Source organism: Scyliorhinus torazame, chromosome 3, assembly GCF_047496885.1.
Source record: "Scyliorhinus torazame isolate Kashiwa2021f chromosome 3, sScyTor2.1, whole genome shotgun sequence".
NCBI lineage: Eukaryota > Metazoa > Chordata > Chondrichthyes > Carcharhiniformes > Scyliorhinidae > Scyliorhinus > Scyliorhinus torazame.
Window position 1 is genome coordinate 10,748,599 of NC_092709.1, and position 18,437 is coordinate 10,767,035.

The window sequence follows — 18,437 nt, forward strand, 5'->3', positions numbered from 1 at the left end:
TCCAAGAGCCGGTGCAGACTCGATGGGCCGAATGGCCTCCTTCTGTAAATTCCATGATATTCTATGAAAGTAGTTTCTCCTCATCTATGTTCTAAAATGCCCCACAAGAGGAAGCATCTGCTCCACGTCTACTTTATGGATTGCCTAATGTTCAGCACTGTTTATGACTCCTCGGATACTAAAGAAGTGAATGCCCGCATGCAGCAAGGCCTGGACAAAATGCTTCATTTGATAAGTGGCAAGTAACATCCGTGCCACCCAAGTGCCAGGCAATGACCGTCTCTGACATGAGAGAATCTAATCATTTCTCCTCGACATTCAAAAGCATCACCATCGCTGAATCCCCCACTGTCTGGGGGTTACCATTGACCAGAAACTGAACTGGACCCAGCCATATAAACACGGTGGCTGTCAGGGCAGGTCAGGAGCTGGGTATTCTGAAACTAGTAACTCACCTCCTCACTCCTCAAAGCCTGTCCATCATCCGCATGTCAGGAGTCTGATGGAATACCCTCCACTTGCCTGGATGAGTGCAGCTCCAACAACACTCAAGAAGCTTGACACCATCAAGCACTCTGCTTGGTTAGTACCCCATCCACCACCCCAAACTCACACACCCTCCACCACCGACACAGAGCGGCAGTGGCGTATACCAGCAATAAGATGCACTGTAGGAACTCATAAGGCTCCTTCAGCAGCACCAACCAAACCCATGAACTCTATCACCTAGCAGTACAAGGGCATCAGATGCGTGGGAACACCATCAACTTTAAGTCATTTGGCGGCACAGCGGTGCAGTGGTTAGCACTGCTGCCTCACGGCGCCGGGGACCCGGGCTCGATCCCGGCCCCGGGTCACTGCCCGTGTGGAGGTTGCACATTCTCCCCGTGTCTGCGTGGGTTTCATCCCCACAAGCCAAAGAGTAGTGGATTGGCCAACCTAAATTATCATAGAATTGCAGAAGGAGGCCATTTGGCCCATCGAGTCTGCACCGGCCCTTGCAAGGAGCACCCTACCTAAGCGCACCCTATCACATAAGCCAGTAACCCCACCTAACCTTTTTGGACACTAAGGGCAATTTAGCATGGCCAATCCACCTAACCTGCACATCTTTGGACTGTGGGAGGAAACCGGAGCACCCGGAGGAAACCCACGCACACATGGGGAGAACGTGCAGCCTCCGCCCAGACAGTGACCCAAGCCGGGAATCGAACCTGGGACCCTGGAGCTGTGAAGCAACTGTGCTGACCACTGTTGCTACCATGCCCCTTAATTGGGAAAAAAGGAATTGGGTACTTTAAGTCAAAAGAAAACTAAATCTTTCATCGCCCTTAGGATTGTATTGTCGTTCTTTTACTGTCGCTGGGTTAAAATTTTGAAACTACCTCTCCAGTAGCACAGTGGGTGTACCTACACCGCAGGGACTGCTACGGTTCAAGAAGGTGGCTCACCTCCACCTTCCCAAAGGCATTTAGGGATGGGCAATAAATACTGGTCTTATCAGTGATCTGCTCACAGGAGCGAATGAAGAAAATTGATTGATTTAGGCTGGGATCGGGATCTGTGAGTGCGGCTGATTTTTAAAAGGAAACACCGCCAAATTAAAAGTGGATTAAATTTTGCCGCCATGTGTTGGCCATGATCGTTGCTCCCTTTGCTGTTAAGGGCTGTCATGGAAAATCTGGTTCACACAGCCTCCATCGCTCTGATTTGCCACAATTTGCGGGGTATTTTGAGATCTCATTTTGCAATTATTTTCATGTTTGTTCGAAACCAGTGCAGAGAAATAGTTGGCGAGTTTACGTTTGAGTTGGTTTTGTTGCCAGGAGGCAGAAGATTTGTTTGCGCCTCGGTTTTGATGTGAACCGCAAACGGATTTAAAGTGGAAATTTGACGTTTGATGCATGCATGGGGCATATATAATTTAATGCAACATTTAATTAACCAACTCACACTCTTCTGCAGTGGAGCGCCGTGGGGACTGTGTGGCGTTTGGATTGGATCATCGTCACTCAAAACCGAATATAGTCTTGGGCTGTTTGTAAAGTCTAATTGAAGCGAATGCAGAGATAGCTCTACACTGTATTTATACAGGGCAATTAACATAATAAAACACCCCAAGGTGCTTCACAGGGTTGATTAACAAACAAAATGTCACACTGAAACCACACAAGGAGAACACAGAACATAGAAAATACAGCACAGAACAGGCCCTTTGACTGAAAGCTTGGCAAAGAGACAGATTTTAGAGAGCGCTTTAGAGAAGAGTGAGGTCGGGTGCCTGAGAGGTTTGAGAAGGGAATTTACGAGTTTAGGATCTGCGCACCTGAACAGCTGAGGCAGAGATTTGAATATGAGTACTCAAATTTTAAAACTGAGCTGCAGTCAGGCCAGCTGCCAATGTAGGGTCAGCGGGTTCCGAGTGTGAACTGGGATACAGACAATTCCAATGTAGGGTCAGCATGCACAGAGGTAGCGGGTTCCGAGTGTGAACTGGGATACAGACAATTCCAATGTAGGGTCAGCATGCACAGAGGTAGCGGGTTCCGAGTGTGAACTGGGATACAGACAATTCCAATGTAGGGTCAGCATGCACAGAGGTAGCGGGTTCCGAGTGTGAACTGGGATACAGACAATTCCAATGTAGGGTCAGCATGCACAGAGGTAGCGGGTTCCGAGTGTGAACTGGGATACAGACAATTCCAATGTAGGGTCAGCATGCACAGAGGTAGCGGGTTCCGAGTGTGAACTGGGATACAGACAATTCCAATGTAGGGTCAGCATGCACAGAGGTAGCGGGTTCCGAGTGTGAACTGGGATACAGACAATTCCAATGTAGGGTCAGCATGCACAGAGGTAGCGGGTTCCGAGTGTGAACTGGGATACAGACAATTCCAATGTAGGGTCAGCATGCACAGAGGTAGCGGGTTCCGAGTGTGAACTGGGATACAGACAATTCCAATGTAGGGTCAGCATGCACAGAGGTAGCGGGTTCCGAGTGTGAACTGGGATACAGACAATTCCAATGTAGGGTCAGCATGCACAGAGGTAGCGGGTTCCGAGTGTGAACTGGGATACAGACAATTCCAATGTAGGGTCAGCATGCACAGAGGTAGCGGGTTCCGAGTGTGAACTGGGATACAGACAATTCCAATGTAGGGTCAGCATGCACAGAGGTAGCGGGTTCCGAGTGTGAACTGGGATACAGACAATTCCAATGTAGGGTCAGCATGCACAGAGGTAGCGGGTTCCGAGTGTGAACTGGGATACAGACAATTCCAATGTAGGGTCAGCATGCACAGAGGTAGCGGGTTCCGAGTGTGAACTGCGATACAGACAATTCCAATGTAGGGTCAGCATGCACAGAGGTAGCGGGTTCCGAGTGTGAACTGGGATACAGACAATTCCAATGTAGGGTCAGCATGCACAGAGGTAGCGGGTTCCGAGTGTGAACTGGGATACAGACAATTCCAATGTAGGGTCAGCATGCACAGAGGTAGCAGGTTCCGAGTGTGAACTGGGATACAGACAATTCCAATGTAGGGTCAGCATGCACAGAGGTAGCGGGTTCCGAGTGTGAACTGGGATACAGACAATTCCAATGTAGGGTCAGCATGCACAGAGGTAGCGGGTTCCTAGTGTGACCTGGGATACAGACAATTCCAATGTAGGGTCAGCATGCACAGAGGTAGCAGGTTCCGAGTGTGAACTGGGATACAGACAATTCCAATGTAGGGTCAGCATGCACAGAGGTAGCGGGTTCCGAGTGTGAACTGGGATACAGACAATTCCAATGTAGGGTCAGCATGCACAGAGGTAGCAGGTTCCGAGTGTGAACTGGGATACAGACAATTCCAATGTAGGGTCAGCATGCACAGAGGTAGCGGGTTCCGAGTGTGAACTGGGATACAGACAATTCCAATGTAGGGTCAGCATGCACAGAGGTAGCGGGTTCCTAGTGTGACCTGGGATACAGACAATTCCAATGTAGGGTCAGCATGCACAGAGGTAGCAGGTTCCGAGTGTGAACTGGGATACAGACAATTCCAATGTAGGGTCAGCATGCACAGAGGTAGCGGGTTCCGAGTGTGAACTGGGATACAGACAATTCCAATGTAGGGTCAGCATGCACAGAGGTAGCGGGTTCCTAGTGTGAACTGGGATACAGACAATTCCAATGTAGGGTCAGCATGCACAGAGGTAGCGGGTTCCTAGTGTGAACTGGGATACAGACAATTCCAATGTAGGGTCAGCATGCACAGAGGTAGCGGGTTCCGAGTGTGAACTGGGATACAGACAATTCCAATGTAGGGTCAGCATGCACAGAGGTAGCGGGTTCCGAGTGTGAACTGGGATACAGACAATTCCAATGTAGGGTCAGCATGCACAGAGGTAGCGGGTTCCTAGTGTGAACTGGGATACAGACAATTCCAATGTAGGGTCAGCATGCACAGAGGTAGCGGGTTCCGAGTGTGAACTGGGATACAGACAATTCCAATGTAGGGTCAGCATGCACAGAGGTAGCGGGTTCCTAGTGTGAACTGGGATACAGACAATTCCAATGTAGGGTCAGCATGCACAGAGGTAGCGGGTTCCGAGTGTGAACTGGGATACAGACAATTCCAATGTAGGGTCAGCATGCACAGAGGTAGCGGGTTCCTAGTGTGACCTGGGATACAGACAATTCCAATGTAGGGTCAGCATGCACAGAGGTAGCGGGTTCCTAGTGTGAACTGGGATACAGACAATTCCAATGTAGGGTCAGCATGCACAGAGGTAGCGGGTTCCGAGTGTGAACTGGGATACAGACAATTCCAATGTAGGGTCAGCATGCACAGAGGTAGCGGGTTCCTAGTGTGAACTGGAATACAGACAACAGCGGCTGGATTCTCCGTTTCCGCGGCTAAGTGCAGGCTGCCACAGAGAATTTGCAGGCCGTTTTACGATGCCAAAATCGGCGCCGAACTCTCACCGATTCCAGGACCGGTGAGGGGCTAGCAGCAGCGCCGGGTGAAACTCCCGGCTCCCGCGCCAAAAATGGCCGGATAATGGCCTGGTCCTTAGCCGCGCATGCACATGGCGAGGACCTGCAGCTGTCGCGCCGTACAACATGAGCCCGACCGTGCGCAGACCCTACCCGGCAAATGCGACCGCACAGTCCACCCCCTGGCCACTCAGAGGCGGAGCATCAGGGAGGGCCTGCATTTGACGTGCCAACGGCGTGTGGCGCGCGACGCCATGATGCCATTTCGGAGGGAGAGGGGGGTGGGGGGGGAGACTCGATAACCAGCATCAAACCAGCGCCGCCCCCGATTTGGCCGTCGGTGTGGATTCTCCGCCCGATCGCCGATTACAATATCGGCTTCAGGCAACGGAGAATCCCGCCCCACAGCTTCGGATGAGCTCAGGTTTAAGAAGGATGGGGGATGGAAGGTGAGCCAGGAGAGTATTGGAATAGTGGCATCAGGAGGTGGAGGTTTCAGTGGCTGGGGAGAGTTGCGGAGATGTCCAATATGACGTGTAGTCCTGGAAATGGAAAAGATGTTGCGGTGGGGCGGAATGGGGTGTAGTTTCACCTCGGGGTCAGATAGAACATCGAGGTTGGAAAACAGTTCTAGAGCCTGAGACAGGGAGGAGAATGTGCTTCCATTAACTGGGCAGCACTGTAGCTGGGAACTGGCACTGGATGCCTGTCACAGTGAACTCTTCCATTCCTTACAGGGCCATCAAATTGACACAGGAAAGTCATATTTTCAAAAGAGAAACTGCACTCAAATGAAAGTGAAACGCCGGTGGGACTGTGAGGTTCTAAGCTGCGTATTACTGATAACCAGTTTGTGTAGCAAATAGTGGCTCGAGTGGATTTTCAGTGAATTCTTTTGATTTGTGCAGTGTTCTCGTGCCAAAGAATAAATACGGGGTGATTATCTTGTCTTTTCTGCCATTGTACTTGCTGGTTTGATGCCAGTAGTGGTGTGAGCCAGATAGAGTTGTTTGCAAAGCAGAACACTCCCATTGCTTTGTAACTGATATCCAAAAGTGTTTGATCTTTTCCCCCACTATGACTTGTTTCCCTCTCCTCCCGTCCCGGCCCCCTTTGAAGTGTTGTCATTATCCCAACCTATTAAACAGGCCAGCCAACTGAACGAGCACCCAGCAAACCCTCGCAAACATCGATGTGGTAATAACTTGATCACCTGTCAGGGATTTGGGGATAAGCCATGGCCGTGGCATCTTCTGCCTTCACCTGAGAGGGCAGGCGAGACCTGGGCTGTACACCCAACCCAAAAGGCGGCACTTTCGACCGTTCAGCCCTCGCTCAGTACTGTCCCGCGGCACAACCATTATGGGCTTAGCTCTCTGAGGTGGGGTTTGATTCCATGACCTTGTGACTCTGAGGTGAGAGAGTGCTACCCACTGAGCCACCGCTGAAACCTGGAGGAATTGAAATGAACAGATAGGCGAAGTGAGGCTGAGACTTACATACATACATAGAAGATAGGAGCAGGAGGAGGCCTTTTGGCCCTTCGGGCCTGCTCCACCATTTAGCACGATCATGGCTGATCATCCAATACAATAGCCTAATCTTGCTTTCTCCCCATAGCCTTTGATCCCATTCTCCCCGAGTGCTATATCCAGCCGCCTCTTGAATATATTCCACAGGCTCACCACTCTTTGTGTGAAGAAATGTCTCCTTATCTCTGAATCCTCAGACTGTGACCCCTGGTTCTGGACACACCCATCATTGGTAACATCTTCCCTGCATCTACCCTGTCTAGTCCCGTTAGAATTTTATGTCTCTCTGAGATTCACCCCTCATTCTTCTGACCTCCAGTGAGAATAATCCCAACCTAGTCAATCTCTCCTCATCTGACAGTCCCGCCATCCCTGGAATCAGTCTGGTAAACCTTCGCTGGCATTGTTCCCAATCCTCGGTTCTAAATAAAGATACAAGAAATAAGAGCATGAAAAAGGTGTTTACTCCCTCAAACTTGCTCTGCTGCTTAATAAGATCAGGGCTAAACTCTTGAACAAGCTCCACCTTCCTGTCCTACCCTCGTATCCCTTAAGGCAGAAGGTCAGCCATGATTGTATTGACTGGTGGGACTGGATTGAGGGAACTTGTGGCCAACTCCACTCCTATTTCGTTTCGTCTGCTTCGTCCCTTCGTGTCCATAATCTACCAATCTCAGTCTTGAATACACTTAATGATGGAACAGGCATAGTTCTTTAGAGTAGAGAATTCCAAAGATTCACAATCGCCCGAGTGTTGAAATATTTCCTCATCCCAATCTGAAATGGATGACTCATTATCTTCAGCTTGTGTCCCGTAGTCCCAGTGGATGGCGCGGTAGCACAGTGGTTAGCACTGTTGCTTCACAGCACCAGGGTCTCGGGTTCGACTCCCGCCTTGGGTCACTGTCTGTGAGGAGTCTGCACGTTTTCCCCGTGTCTGCGTGGGTTTCCTCCGGGGGCTCCGGTTTCCTCCCACAAGTCCCGAAAGATGTGCTGTTAGGTGAATTGGACATTCTGAATTCTCCCTCTGTGTACCCGAACAGGTGCCGGAGTGTGGCGACGAGGGGATTTTCACAGTAACTTCATTGCAGTGTTAAGCCTACTTGTGACACTAATAAAAGATTATTATTATCAATGAGCATGATTTACATCCTGTCACTGGTGGCTGGGAATCCTGCATCAGCCTCTTTCGCCCTCCAATTTAACCGGGTGAGGTTTTCCCACTGCCTGGAGACTGACAGTGGGCCTGACTCTGGATGGAGTGGGCCCAACCATCGGGGTTCCAGCCATGGCAAGCTGCATTAAATCCAGCCCCACGTTTCTCAGCCTCTCTCTGCTTCCCAGGTGAGGGTGTTGGAATTTGATTGCCGGTCACTATTTCCCATGCTGGGTGCTCCTGCGTTACTCTTGTCAGCTTTGCTCCGTGTGCCACTTATTTAATAAGGCGGCTCTTAACCGGCGGTGGAAGCTGGTCACAGCGGACAAAGAAGAAGAATGGAAAATGAGAACAGGGAGAGAAAGAATAAAGCACCTTGGGTTAGAGAAGGCATTGTCAAACCCGGGGGCGCGATCCGCGGGTGGGTCGCGGGCGGGTGGCGGGAGGCTCGCGAAGCCGTCCGTCGCGGCGCTCCCAATCGCGCGTATCTGCGCGCAACAGCCGCTGCAGCCGGCTGTTAAAAACACCGGCTGCAAGCGGCCTTCAAAATGGCCACGAACATGTACAAATATGCAGCCACATTGGGGCTGGTTTAGCACAGGGCTGAATCGCTGGCTTTGAAAGCAGACGAAGGCAGGCCAGCAGCACGGTTCAATTCCCGGACCAGCCTCCCCAAACAGGCGCTGGAATGTGGCGACTAGGGGCTTTTCACCGTAACTTCATTTGAAGCCTACTTGTGACAATAAGCGATTCCCATTTCAGTTTTTCATTTCATCATCCAATAGTGTAATTTCCGATTTCTCACTCACCAATTGTTCCTTAATCAATTTAAGTGGTCCTCTTACCTCATGACCAAAGATTAGTTCAAAAGGACTACATTTGGTTGACTCATTAGGTGCATCCCTAATTGCAAACAGTACGGATGGAATTCCTCTATCCCAATCCTCTGGATAATCGTGACAATAAGCCCTCACCATTATCTTTAATGTCTGATGCCACCTTTCTAACGCTCCCTGCGATTCTGGATGGTACGCAGTTGATTTAAATTGTTTTATTCCTAAGCAATCCATAACTTCTTTGAATAACCTTGAGGTAAAATTCGATTCTTGATCCGATTGTATTTTTGTGGGTAGTCCATATCTAGTAAAGAATTTAAGTAACTCCTCCACAATTTTTTTAGCTGTAATATTACATACTGGAATGACCTCTGGAAACCTAGTAGACACATCCATTATAGTCAAAATATATTGATTCCCACTTTTCGCTTTAGGAAGCGATCCTACGCAATCAATTAGGACCCTTATAAAAGGTTCCTCAAATGCTGGAATGGGTATTAAGGGCGCTGGTTTTATCACTGCTTGAGGTTTCCCTGTCACTTGACATGTGTGACATGATTGACAAAATTTAACTACATCTTTATGTAGTCCAGGCCAATAAAAATGTTTTTCTATTTAGCTTGAGTTTTCCTTATTCCCAAATGACCTCCCACTGGTACCTCATGTGCAACTCGCAACACCTCCTTTCTATACCCTACCGGCAATATGACTTGATGAACTTCTGCCCACTTTTCATCCGCCTGCATATGTAAAGGTCTCCATTTTCTCATCAAGACATCACTTTTACGGTAATAACACTCTGGTATACACTCAGATTCCTCTTCCGTGTATGCTTTCTGATACATCTATTTTATTTCTATATCTTTTTGTTGTAACTCCATCAATTTTCCTGACCTAAAAATATCCGTCTCATCCTCCACCTGTTCTTGTTCTTTTTCAACCATCTGATCAAAAATAATTTCTGATAATTGCACTTCAACTTCATCTTCACTCTTTGATTTATCCTCTTGTCTTACCCTGTGACTTTGCGACCTTGTTACTACACAGTATGGAAAAATCCCACGATATTCATCCTTCAACACTTCAGTTGTCTGATTTTCCACTGGCCTATCAACCACAGTAGGCATCACTCCCTCCTGCGATCCAGCATTACCCAAGATAAACTGTATTCCTGGACAAGATAGTTTCTCCATTACTCCTACTGCCATTTCATGACTCTTCACTGGACTTTCCAACCTTACCTTATATAATGGAATACTATTCCTCTCACCCTGAATTCCACATATTACCACCTTTTCTGACAACATTCTTCCCAAACTACATAACTCCTCATCTCTTACCATTAAAGATTGACGAGCTCCCGTATCTCTTAAAATTGTGACTTCTTTACCTGCTCCTCCTGATACACATGAGTAAACTTTACCCATACAAGTAAATTCTTTAAACAGATCTGGCACCTTCTTATCAATCAACTCTTGATCAGGCTGTACAATCTTATGCACCTCCTTCGCTTCACTTGGGCTTTCCTTTACCACTTTAACAAACACGACTGTCTTATCTTGTTTTACCACATCAGCCTTCCCAGTGCTTTTCTTCAACACTATGACTTTACAAGGCCTAGTTTATTACAGTGAAAACATTTGAAACTTTTCACTTCTTTTCAACCCTCCTGGATTTCTTTTTTAATCTGAGGCACACTCTCCTTATTATCTCCCATCAGATCACCTTTACCTTTACCACTTGAGTATTTCTCATGTCCCCAGTTTCTATCCCTCACAGGCTGAAACTGATATCGGAAACCAAGCTTTGATTTATGAACTAATTCATAATCATTTGCCATTTCTGCTGTTAATCTCGCAGTTTTAACCTTCTGCTCTTCCACAAGATCTCACTACATCAGGAATTGAACTTTTAAACACCTCCAAAAGTATAATTTCTCTGAGAGCTTCATACGTTTGATCTATTTTCAAAGCCCTTATCCACCTACAAAAATTACTCTGTTTGATCCTTTCCAACTCCATGTATGTTTGACCAGGTTCTTTCCTTAAATTTCTAAACCTTTGTTTGTAGGCTTCAGGCACTAGTTCCTGTGCACCTAGGATGGATTTTTTCATCTCCTCATACGACCCAGATAGCTCCTCCGGTCGTGATGCAAGCACTTCACTAGCCCTACTTACCAACTGTGTTTGAATCAGTAATACCCACATGCCCTGTGGCCATTTCATTTGTTTAGCCACCTTCTCAAATGAAATGAAAAAGGCTTCCACCTCCTTCTCGTCAAACCTTGGCAATGCTTGGACATATTTAAATAGATTCTCACCAAGCCTTCGACTTTGACGCTCTTTCTCACTATCCTCATCACTATCATCCAACTGTATGTTTCCCATTACGTCTGCCAATTTTAACTGATTGTTATGTTTCATGACCATTTTCTGAAGTTCAAACTCTCTCTCTTTATAAGACCATAAGACCATAAGACATAGGAGCGGATCTGTATCTCCCTTTCTCTTTCTTTTTCCTCTCTATCTCTTTTGTATTCAAGCTGCTTTAATTCTTTCTCATGTTCCATTTGTTTAATTTGTAACTGAATTTTTGCCATTTCCAATGAATCAAACTGTATCTCTGGCAACTTTAAATGCTTAGCCACCGCCATAATTACCTCATCTTTTCGCATTTTGTCAGGTAATGTTAACTGCAATGTTTCTGCCAAATCTAACAGTTTGCTTTTAGTCTCTGTCCATAAGGTACTGTGTGTGACCGTCTCCACCCCCAAAAACTTCAGAGCCTCTGAAAGAGCCACTGTCCACAACACACTCCCTACTTAAACTGAAATACCACACCTGAAAGGCAGCCACAATATGCTCACCTCTCACTGTCTTTAAGTTCACTAAGCCAATCCAATAGATAGCCTTTTATCCCAGACGAGCCCCCAATTTGTTATGGACCAGGGTTTAAAGTACCCCAAAGTGTATCATGGAGTTCACCTGACCCACAACCTTTAATAGATTGTGGTATAAGGAGTACACAGCCCACTCTACAGGTGTGGTACAGCAGAAATGCAAAAGTATTTTTTTAAGCAAAACAATGTTTATTCTATGAACTCAAGTTAACCTTTTTAAAACATACAGTGAACATCATAGCAACCATTAATTTAAATACAACCCCCAAAGAATACAACACTAAGTAATTCTTACTTTCCTTTTAACATCCATAAGACTTAAAACAAAACCTTTTAACAGAAGCACATCAGGTTAAAGTGACTACTGTTATTATTTACTGAGAGCAGTTATCAGTTTTGAATCACCAGGATCGATTTACAGTCTTTAGGTTACAGAGAGAGAGACTCTAATACACCTCCTGGCTGTGACTGCAGCTATCCAGCTCTGAAAACGAAACTAAAACACACCCTGCAGCAAACAGCCTAAAATGAAAGTAAAAAGCTGACAGACAGCCCAGCTCCACCCACACCCTGACATCACTGATAAACACCCATTTCTAAAAGGTACATTTCACATGACAAATGCCACGGGGCGGGGGTGGGGGGGGGGGGGGCGCGGGAGTCAGGGGACAACGAACATGGACTCCTTGCCTCATCTTTCAGGCTCTCTTGTTCCTCCCCCTCACTCAGGTTCACTTTGCAGCAAGAACAGCAACATCTCATCATAGAACGTGCCTTTAAGGTGATGAAATGTCCGAAGGTGCTCCGCAGGATAATTATAAAACAAAATGTGTCACCCAACCAGGTGGGAGATATTAGGTCAGATGGGCAACATCATGGTTGATGGCGTTGGTTTTAATGGAGGGAAGTCAGGTGGAGAGGTGTAGGGAGGGTATCCCAAAGCTTAGGGCCCTGGCAAGTGGTGAGACCGACAGCAATAGGAGAGCAATCAAATTCCAGATGTGCAAGGGGCCAGAATTGGAGGAGCGCAGATATCTTGGAGCATTGTGGGGCTGCAGGAAGTTACAGAGATAGGGAGTGGTGAGGCCATGGAGGTCTTTGAGAACAAGGGTGATAATTTTAAAATCAAGACATTGCTTGACAGGGAGCCAGTGTAAGTCAGCAATGACAGCGGCGATAGGGGAACAGGACATGGCGTGAGTTCGGGCATGGGCATAGAGTCTTGAGTGTCTTATTTGTCTGTCCGGGAGTCCTCGCAGGGGTTCACTCCCCTACACTGGAGCACTCGTGAGGTGCAGGAACCTGTCTGTCCCCCCCCCCCTCACTACAGGCCCGGCCCTGCCCCGAGGCAATGGCTTTTGCAATGCAGTGAGCGACTGAGCATACACACCGGGGAAAATGTGCAGTTCCGGACTCGGTTACCACTTACTTTACCTGACATATAGCATTAGTGAGGATGGACTGTAAGCCTCAAAGGAGTGTGTCGAGGAGAAAGGAGAGCAACAAAAAAGGAGGTGGGTCGCTTGCGACTGATTTGCCAACCGTCCACCCTGACGGGGTGTTCTGGTCCCACGGGTGGAGCACCCCCGCTGCAAGTTTTAAAATGCCTCTGGTTAAAACATAGCGAGAATCTTCTTGCCAGAACAATTGATTTGCTTCTACGCGAAATGCTTCAGTCACACAATGCAGTATTGTGTGGAACCGTGACATTCCAGCCTTCAGCTTTTGCAGGCTCGGGAAGATGGACAGGGCATTGAGAAGATGTAGAAGCTGCGAGCATAATGGCACTCTCCTCTGCAGACCAAAGTCAATGAAGGTGTTGCAATTGAGAATTATTGTTTTACTGTTCTCAGGTCCACGTGTAATTAATTCTCTTTACTCTAATTAATGATGATCTGAGCGCAGAACGCCAAATTAGGTAGTATCACGGAATCACACAGTGAAGAGGTCCTTCAGCCCATCGACACTGGACCGACACGTGAAAAACACCTGACCTGCCCACCTAATCCCATTTACCAGCACTTGGCCTTGAATGTTATGACATGCCAAGTGCTTATAGAATAGAATAGAGTTAACAGGGCAAAAGGAGGCCATTCGGCCCTTCGAGTCTACACCAGCCCCTGAATGAACACCCTACCTAAGCCTATACCTCCACCCTATCCCCGTAGCCCAGCAACCTCACCTAACCTTTGGACACTAAGGGTCAATTTAGCGTGGCCAATCCACCTCACCCGCCTTGGACTGTGGGAGAAAACCGGAGCACCCGGAGGAAACCCATGCAGACACGGGGAGAATGGAGAACGTGCAGACCCCACACAGACAGTTACCCAAGCCAGGAATCGAATCCGGGTACCTGGTGCTGTGAAGCAACAGTGCTAACCGCTGTGCTACCATGCCGCCCCAAAGTATCAAGGTACTTTTTTAAAATATAAATTTAGTCTACCCAATTCATTTTTTCCAATTAAGAGGCAATTTAGCGTGGCCAATCCACCTAACCTGCACATCTTTTGGGTTGTTGGGGTGAAGCCCACGCAAACACGGGGAGAATGTGCAAACTCCACACGGACAGTGACCCAGAGCCGGGATCGAACCTGGGACCTCGGCGCCGTGAGGCGGCAGGGCTAACCCACTGCGCCACCGTGCTGCCACTTATCTAGGTATGTTTTAAAGGATGTGAGGTAACCCACCTCTACCACCCTCCCAGGCAGTGCATCCCAAACCATCACCACCCTCTGGTGAAAAAAAGTTTTTCCTCAGATCCCCCCTAAACCTCCCGCCCTCACTTTGAACTGGTGTCCCTCGTAACTGACCCTTCAACTAAAGGGAACAGCTGCTCCCTATCCACCCTGTCCATGCCCCTCATTATCTTCAACACCTCGATCAGGTCGCCCCTCAGTCTTCTCTGCTCCAGAGAAAACAACCCAAGCCCATCCAACCTCTCTTCATAACTTCCATGTTCCATCCCAGGCAACGTCCTGGTGAATCTCCTCTCGGTGACATCTGCCATTTTTATTTCAATGGTTCTGTATGGAAAACAAATTCGGGGGGATTTTCCGCGCAATCCACCGCGTGTTTCGCGGCTGGGGCGACGGCCTGCCATTGGCTGATGGGGGGATCGTCCTGTCCCTTTGTTGTCAACAGAGTTTCCCGTTGAATGCACCCCTCGTCACTGGGAAACCCATGGGGGGACGGCGGGGGCCTGTCGCCGGTGGGATCAGAAGGTACGCCTGTGTGGACGGCTGGAGAATTCCAGCCAAGGTATTAACGCAACACTTGCTTCTTTTTTGTAATGATTTACCAGCAAAGAAGGTTTCATGAATCTTGATTCTGACTCTGCAACCCTCTCAAATTCCACAACCTTCTCTCTCTTTCTGTCACAGGTCTCTGCTCTGCTCCAGGTCTAGCCTCCTGCACATCCCTGATTTTCATCAGCCCACCATTGGTGTCCGTGCCTTCAGCTGCCCGGGCCCGAAGCTCAAGAACTCCCTCCCTCAGTCTCTCTGCCTCTCCTTAATTTTAACGATGAAGGAGCTGCGCTCCGAAAGCTAGTGATTTGAAACAAACCTGTTGGACTTTAACCTGGTGTTGTAAGACTTCTTACTGTCCTTCATTTTAAGCAAGCTTCTTAAAACCTACCTCTTGTGGCCAAGTTCTCAGTCACTCGTCCTAATCCTCATAGAATTCCTACAGTGCAGAAGGAGGCCATTCAACCCCTTGAGACCCTCTGAAAAAGCACTCAAACTAGACCACTCCCCTACCCTAACCCCATAATCCCAGAAGCCCACCTAATCTTTTGGACACTAAGGGGCAATTGAGCACGGTCAATCCACCTAACCTGCACATCTTTGGACTGTGGGAGGAAACCGGAGCACCCGGAGGAAACCCACGGGGAGGAGGTGCAGACTCCGCACAGACAGTCACCCAAGGCTGGAATTGAACCCGGGTCCCTGGCTCTGTGAGGCAGCAGTGCTAACCACTGTGTGCCCTCCATAAATGACTCAATTACAGCTTTTATTTGATACTCGCTCCGTGGGATGTTTTAGTACGTAAAAGGAACTACGCTAATGCAAATTGTTAGATTGGTGCACACAATATGGATTAGATTTCAGTTTATTTTTTGCGCTATTTACTCTGAAAGCATCGTTGTGCTGTTGATGCACAGATTTTAAAATTACGTATACCTCCAGTGGTCCATGTAGCATGAATGTACAGTAACTGGCCTTTTATTAAATTCTGCTCGGAAGCATTAATATTGTTGCGGCTGTTGACGGGGGCTGTCCTGTCCTCTTCAGGTTCACCTGACCCCGTTCTCTGTAAAACAAAAATATTGCTTTTTAACACTGATGTTTCTTTCTTTCCCTCGCCACTGATTCTCGATACTTTTCTTCACTCCTTCCTCAGTGTGCAACATGCACGCCACCAAAGAATTGTGACCAAGAATAGGGCAGCACGGTAGCATTGTGGATAGCACAATTGCTTCACAGCTCCAGGGTCCCAGGTTCGATTCCGGCTTGGGTCACTGTCTGTGCGGAGTCTTCACGTCCTCCCCGTGTGTGCGTGGGTTTATTCCGGGTGCTCCGGTTTCCTCCCACAGTCCAAAGATGTGCAGGTTAGGTGGATCGGCCGTGATAAATTGTCGTTAGTGTCCAACATTGCCCTTAGTGTTGGGTGGGGTTGCTGGGTTGTGGGGATAGGGTGGAGGTGTTGACCTTGGGTAGGGTGCTCTTTCCAAGAGCCGGTGCAGACTCGATGGGCCGAATGGCCTCCTTCTGCACTGTAAATTCTATGCTATGCTTTTGTTGTTGCTGAGGATCTGCAGCTGTTAGCAGAATTCACAGGGTATATTACAAAGCTCAGAGATCAGCCAATTATTTTCCCTTGCCTGTTTTGGGACTGAAGACATGAGCAATGCAGGGGAGTCCCTGTCAGAACGGAAGCATAACCCTGCGTGAATGACCTCCCACAATAAGATAGATTTGCCTCGAGAAAAGTGCCATCAGGGTGGGCTGCAGCCTCGAAATAACCCACTTGAAACTGGAATCCAAGTGCAGACTGCTGTGCATGAGCAACTCCAGGGAGCCACGTGACTGTCTTGCCCCAAATCACCACGCACTGCATGGTCCGGGTGTAACTTTAGGTTTTATTTTGTATCCAGTAATCTGTTCTACCTGTCGGGAAAGACTGGGATCCCTAGCTCTGGAAAAGGCAACTGAGAATGAGCTGATTGAGGTCATTAAAATTATGAAAGGGTTTGATCAGGTAAACACGGGGAAGCTGTTTCCACACATCAGGGGAGACCACAATTAGGAGCCATAACTATAACAGAGTCTAATATTGTTAAAAATACAGGCATGCTGCCGAAGCTTTACGTCTTACACTTATCAGGATAGATGCAAGAATGCCAAATTTTAAACAATTGCAACAATTTATATGACAGGAGAAACAAACAGGATTTTTTGGGTTGTCCATGATAGGCAGAGTACAGACTGTATTCAACCAACCCGTGCTTGCAAAACCCAAAACGAAACGTCCTCTGTTCAATGTGATTCTGTGAATAGGCAGCACTTGTCGAGCAATCCTAAGTGCGCCTATAGCTACACTAACAAGGGATATTGAAATAATTGGTCAACCTCATAATGTGGCTCATTTACGCTTGTTAGAAATGACATACATTCATATACAGGGACCCGTTCTCTGTAAGTGAAAGGAATATGTTCAAGAGGGTCAGGTAGTATTGAGGAAGTAAGGGGGCTGCAGAAGGTCTTGGACAGGCTAGGAGAGTGGGCAAAGAAGTGGCAGATGAAATACAATGTGGAAAAGTGTGAGGTTATGTACTTTGGAAGGAGGAATGGAGGCATAGACTATTTTCTAAATGGGTAAATGCTTAGGAAATCAGAAGCACAAAGGGACTTGGGGGTCCTTGTTCAAGATTCTCTTAAGGTGAATGTGCAGGTTCAGTCAGCAGTTAGGAAGGCAAATGCAATGTTAGCAGAAGAAAAAAATTGCAGGCCTCTTCGGAAGGAGCTGGGGGAGTGGAACTAATAGTTCTTTCAAACAACTGGACAAGGCACAAGAGGTTGCATGGCCTCCTTCTATGCTGTGTGATTCTGTGATGCCATTGTTTCCGAGGAGATTTTACCAGGAACCATTTAGTAAAAAACAAACTTATAGCAGCAATGAAATAATTTGACTCAATAATATTTTCCCCTTCATTTACCTCTTTTTATTTTAAGTGTGTCGGTAAGTGTGGTCGCACAGACAGAACAAACAAAGTAATTTTGGAGTTTATTTTAAGAAATCCAGGATTGTAACTTTCCTTAAACCACTTTGTGCTTCTCTGCAAAAACAAATAACGCTGTAAATAAATTAGCTAAATTGGCATTGATTTGGCATCTGATGTATGACGAGCTCCATGGGGAAAATGCGATTGCCAGTCCAGATTCCATTCATCAATTCCTTTTTTAACATTGCTCCTCAGGACCTGGTGCGTACAAACCCATCCTCAAGTCCACGCCCAAGATGGCTTTAATAGTGTCCAGGCAGCCACGCTTTAAAGACCAAGGTTTCCGCACTCCCGGTCCGGCAGACTATGAGGTAAGGCACTTGCTTATTCTACCCACTGTTTTAAACAAAGACAGGTTGTCTCTCTTACATAGGTGGATTCTTAGAACATCTTTGATCTCCAAAACAGAAAGGTTTGCAATGATGCTAGGGGAAGTTAAGAAGGAGCATGTGACCAGGAATAGGCCAGTTAGCCACTCAAGCCTGTTCCACCGTCTCGTTCGGTCATGGCTGATCTGTATCTCAATTCCATCTACCCATCTGGTACCATTACCCTCAGTACTCTTGCTGAACGAAAGTGTATCCATCTCAGGTTTGAAACTTTGGTTGACTGGTGGGAGTGGAAAGGAGTGAAGTAAAAGTGGAGGTGGTGGATTGACTGCCCTATTCCCACTCTGACTGGAGTCCTTACGTTGGGGTCTAAGGAGTCAGGTGGGACTGGGTTGTCAGTCTGCTAGAATTGCCCAGT

The 18,437-nt window shown here is 47.5% G+C and overlaps 1 protein-coding gene across 2 annotated transcripts in view; it reads left to right on the forward strand.

Moving 5' to 3' along the window:
* The window catches only part of stpg2 (sperm-tail PG-rich repeat containing 2), a 649,746-nt gene that overhangs the window by 388,004 nt on the left and 243,305 nt on the right, over positions 1-18,437 (forward strand). For both annotated transcript variants that reach the window (XM_072495293.1, XM_072495292.1), the window contains one exon: positions 17,886-18,001. In XM_072495293.1, coding sequence (XP_072351394.1) covers positions 17,886-18,001 — 116 coding nt within the window. The remainder of the gene's footprint in view (positions 1-17,885; positions 18,002-18,437) is intronic.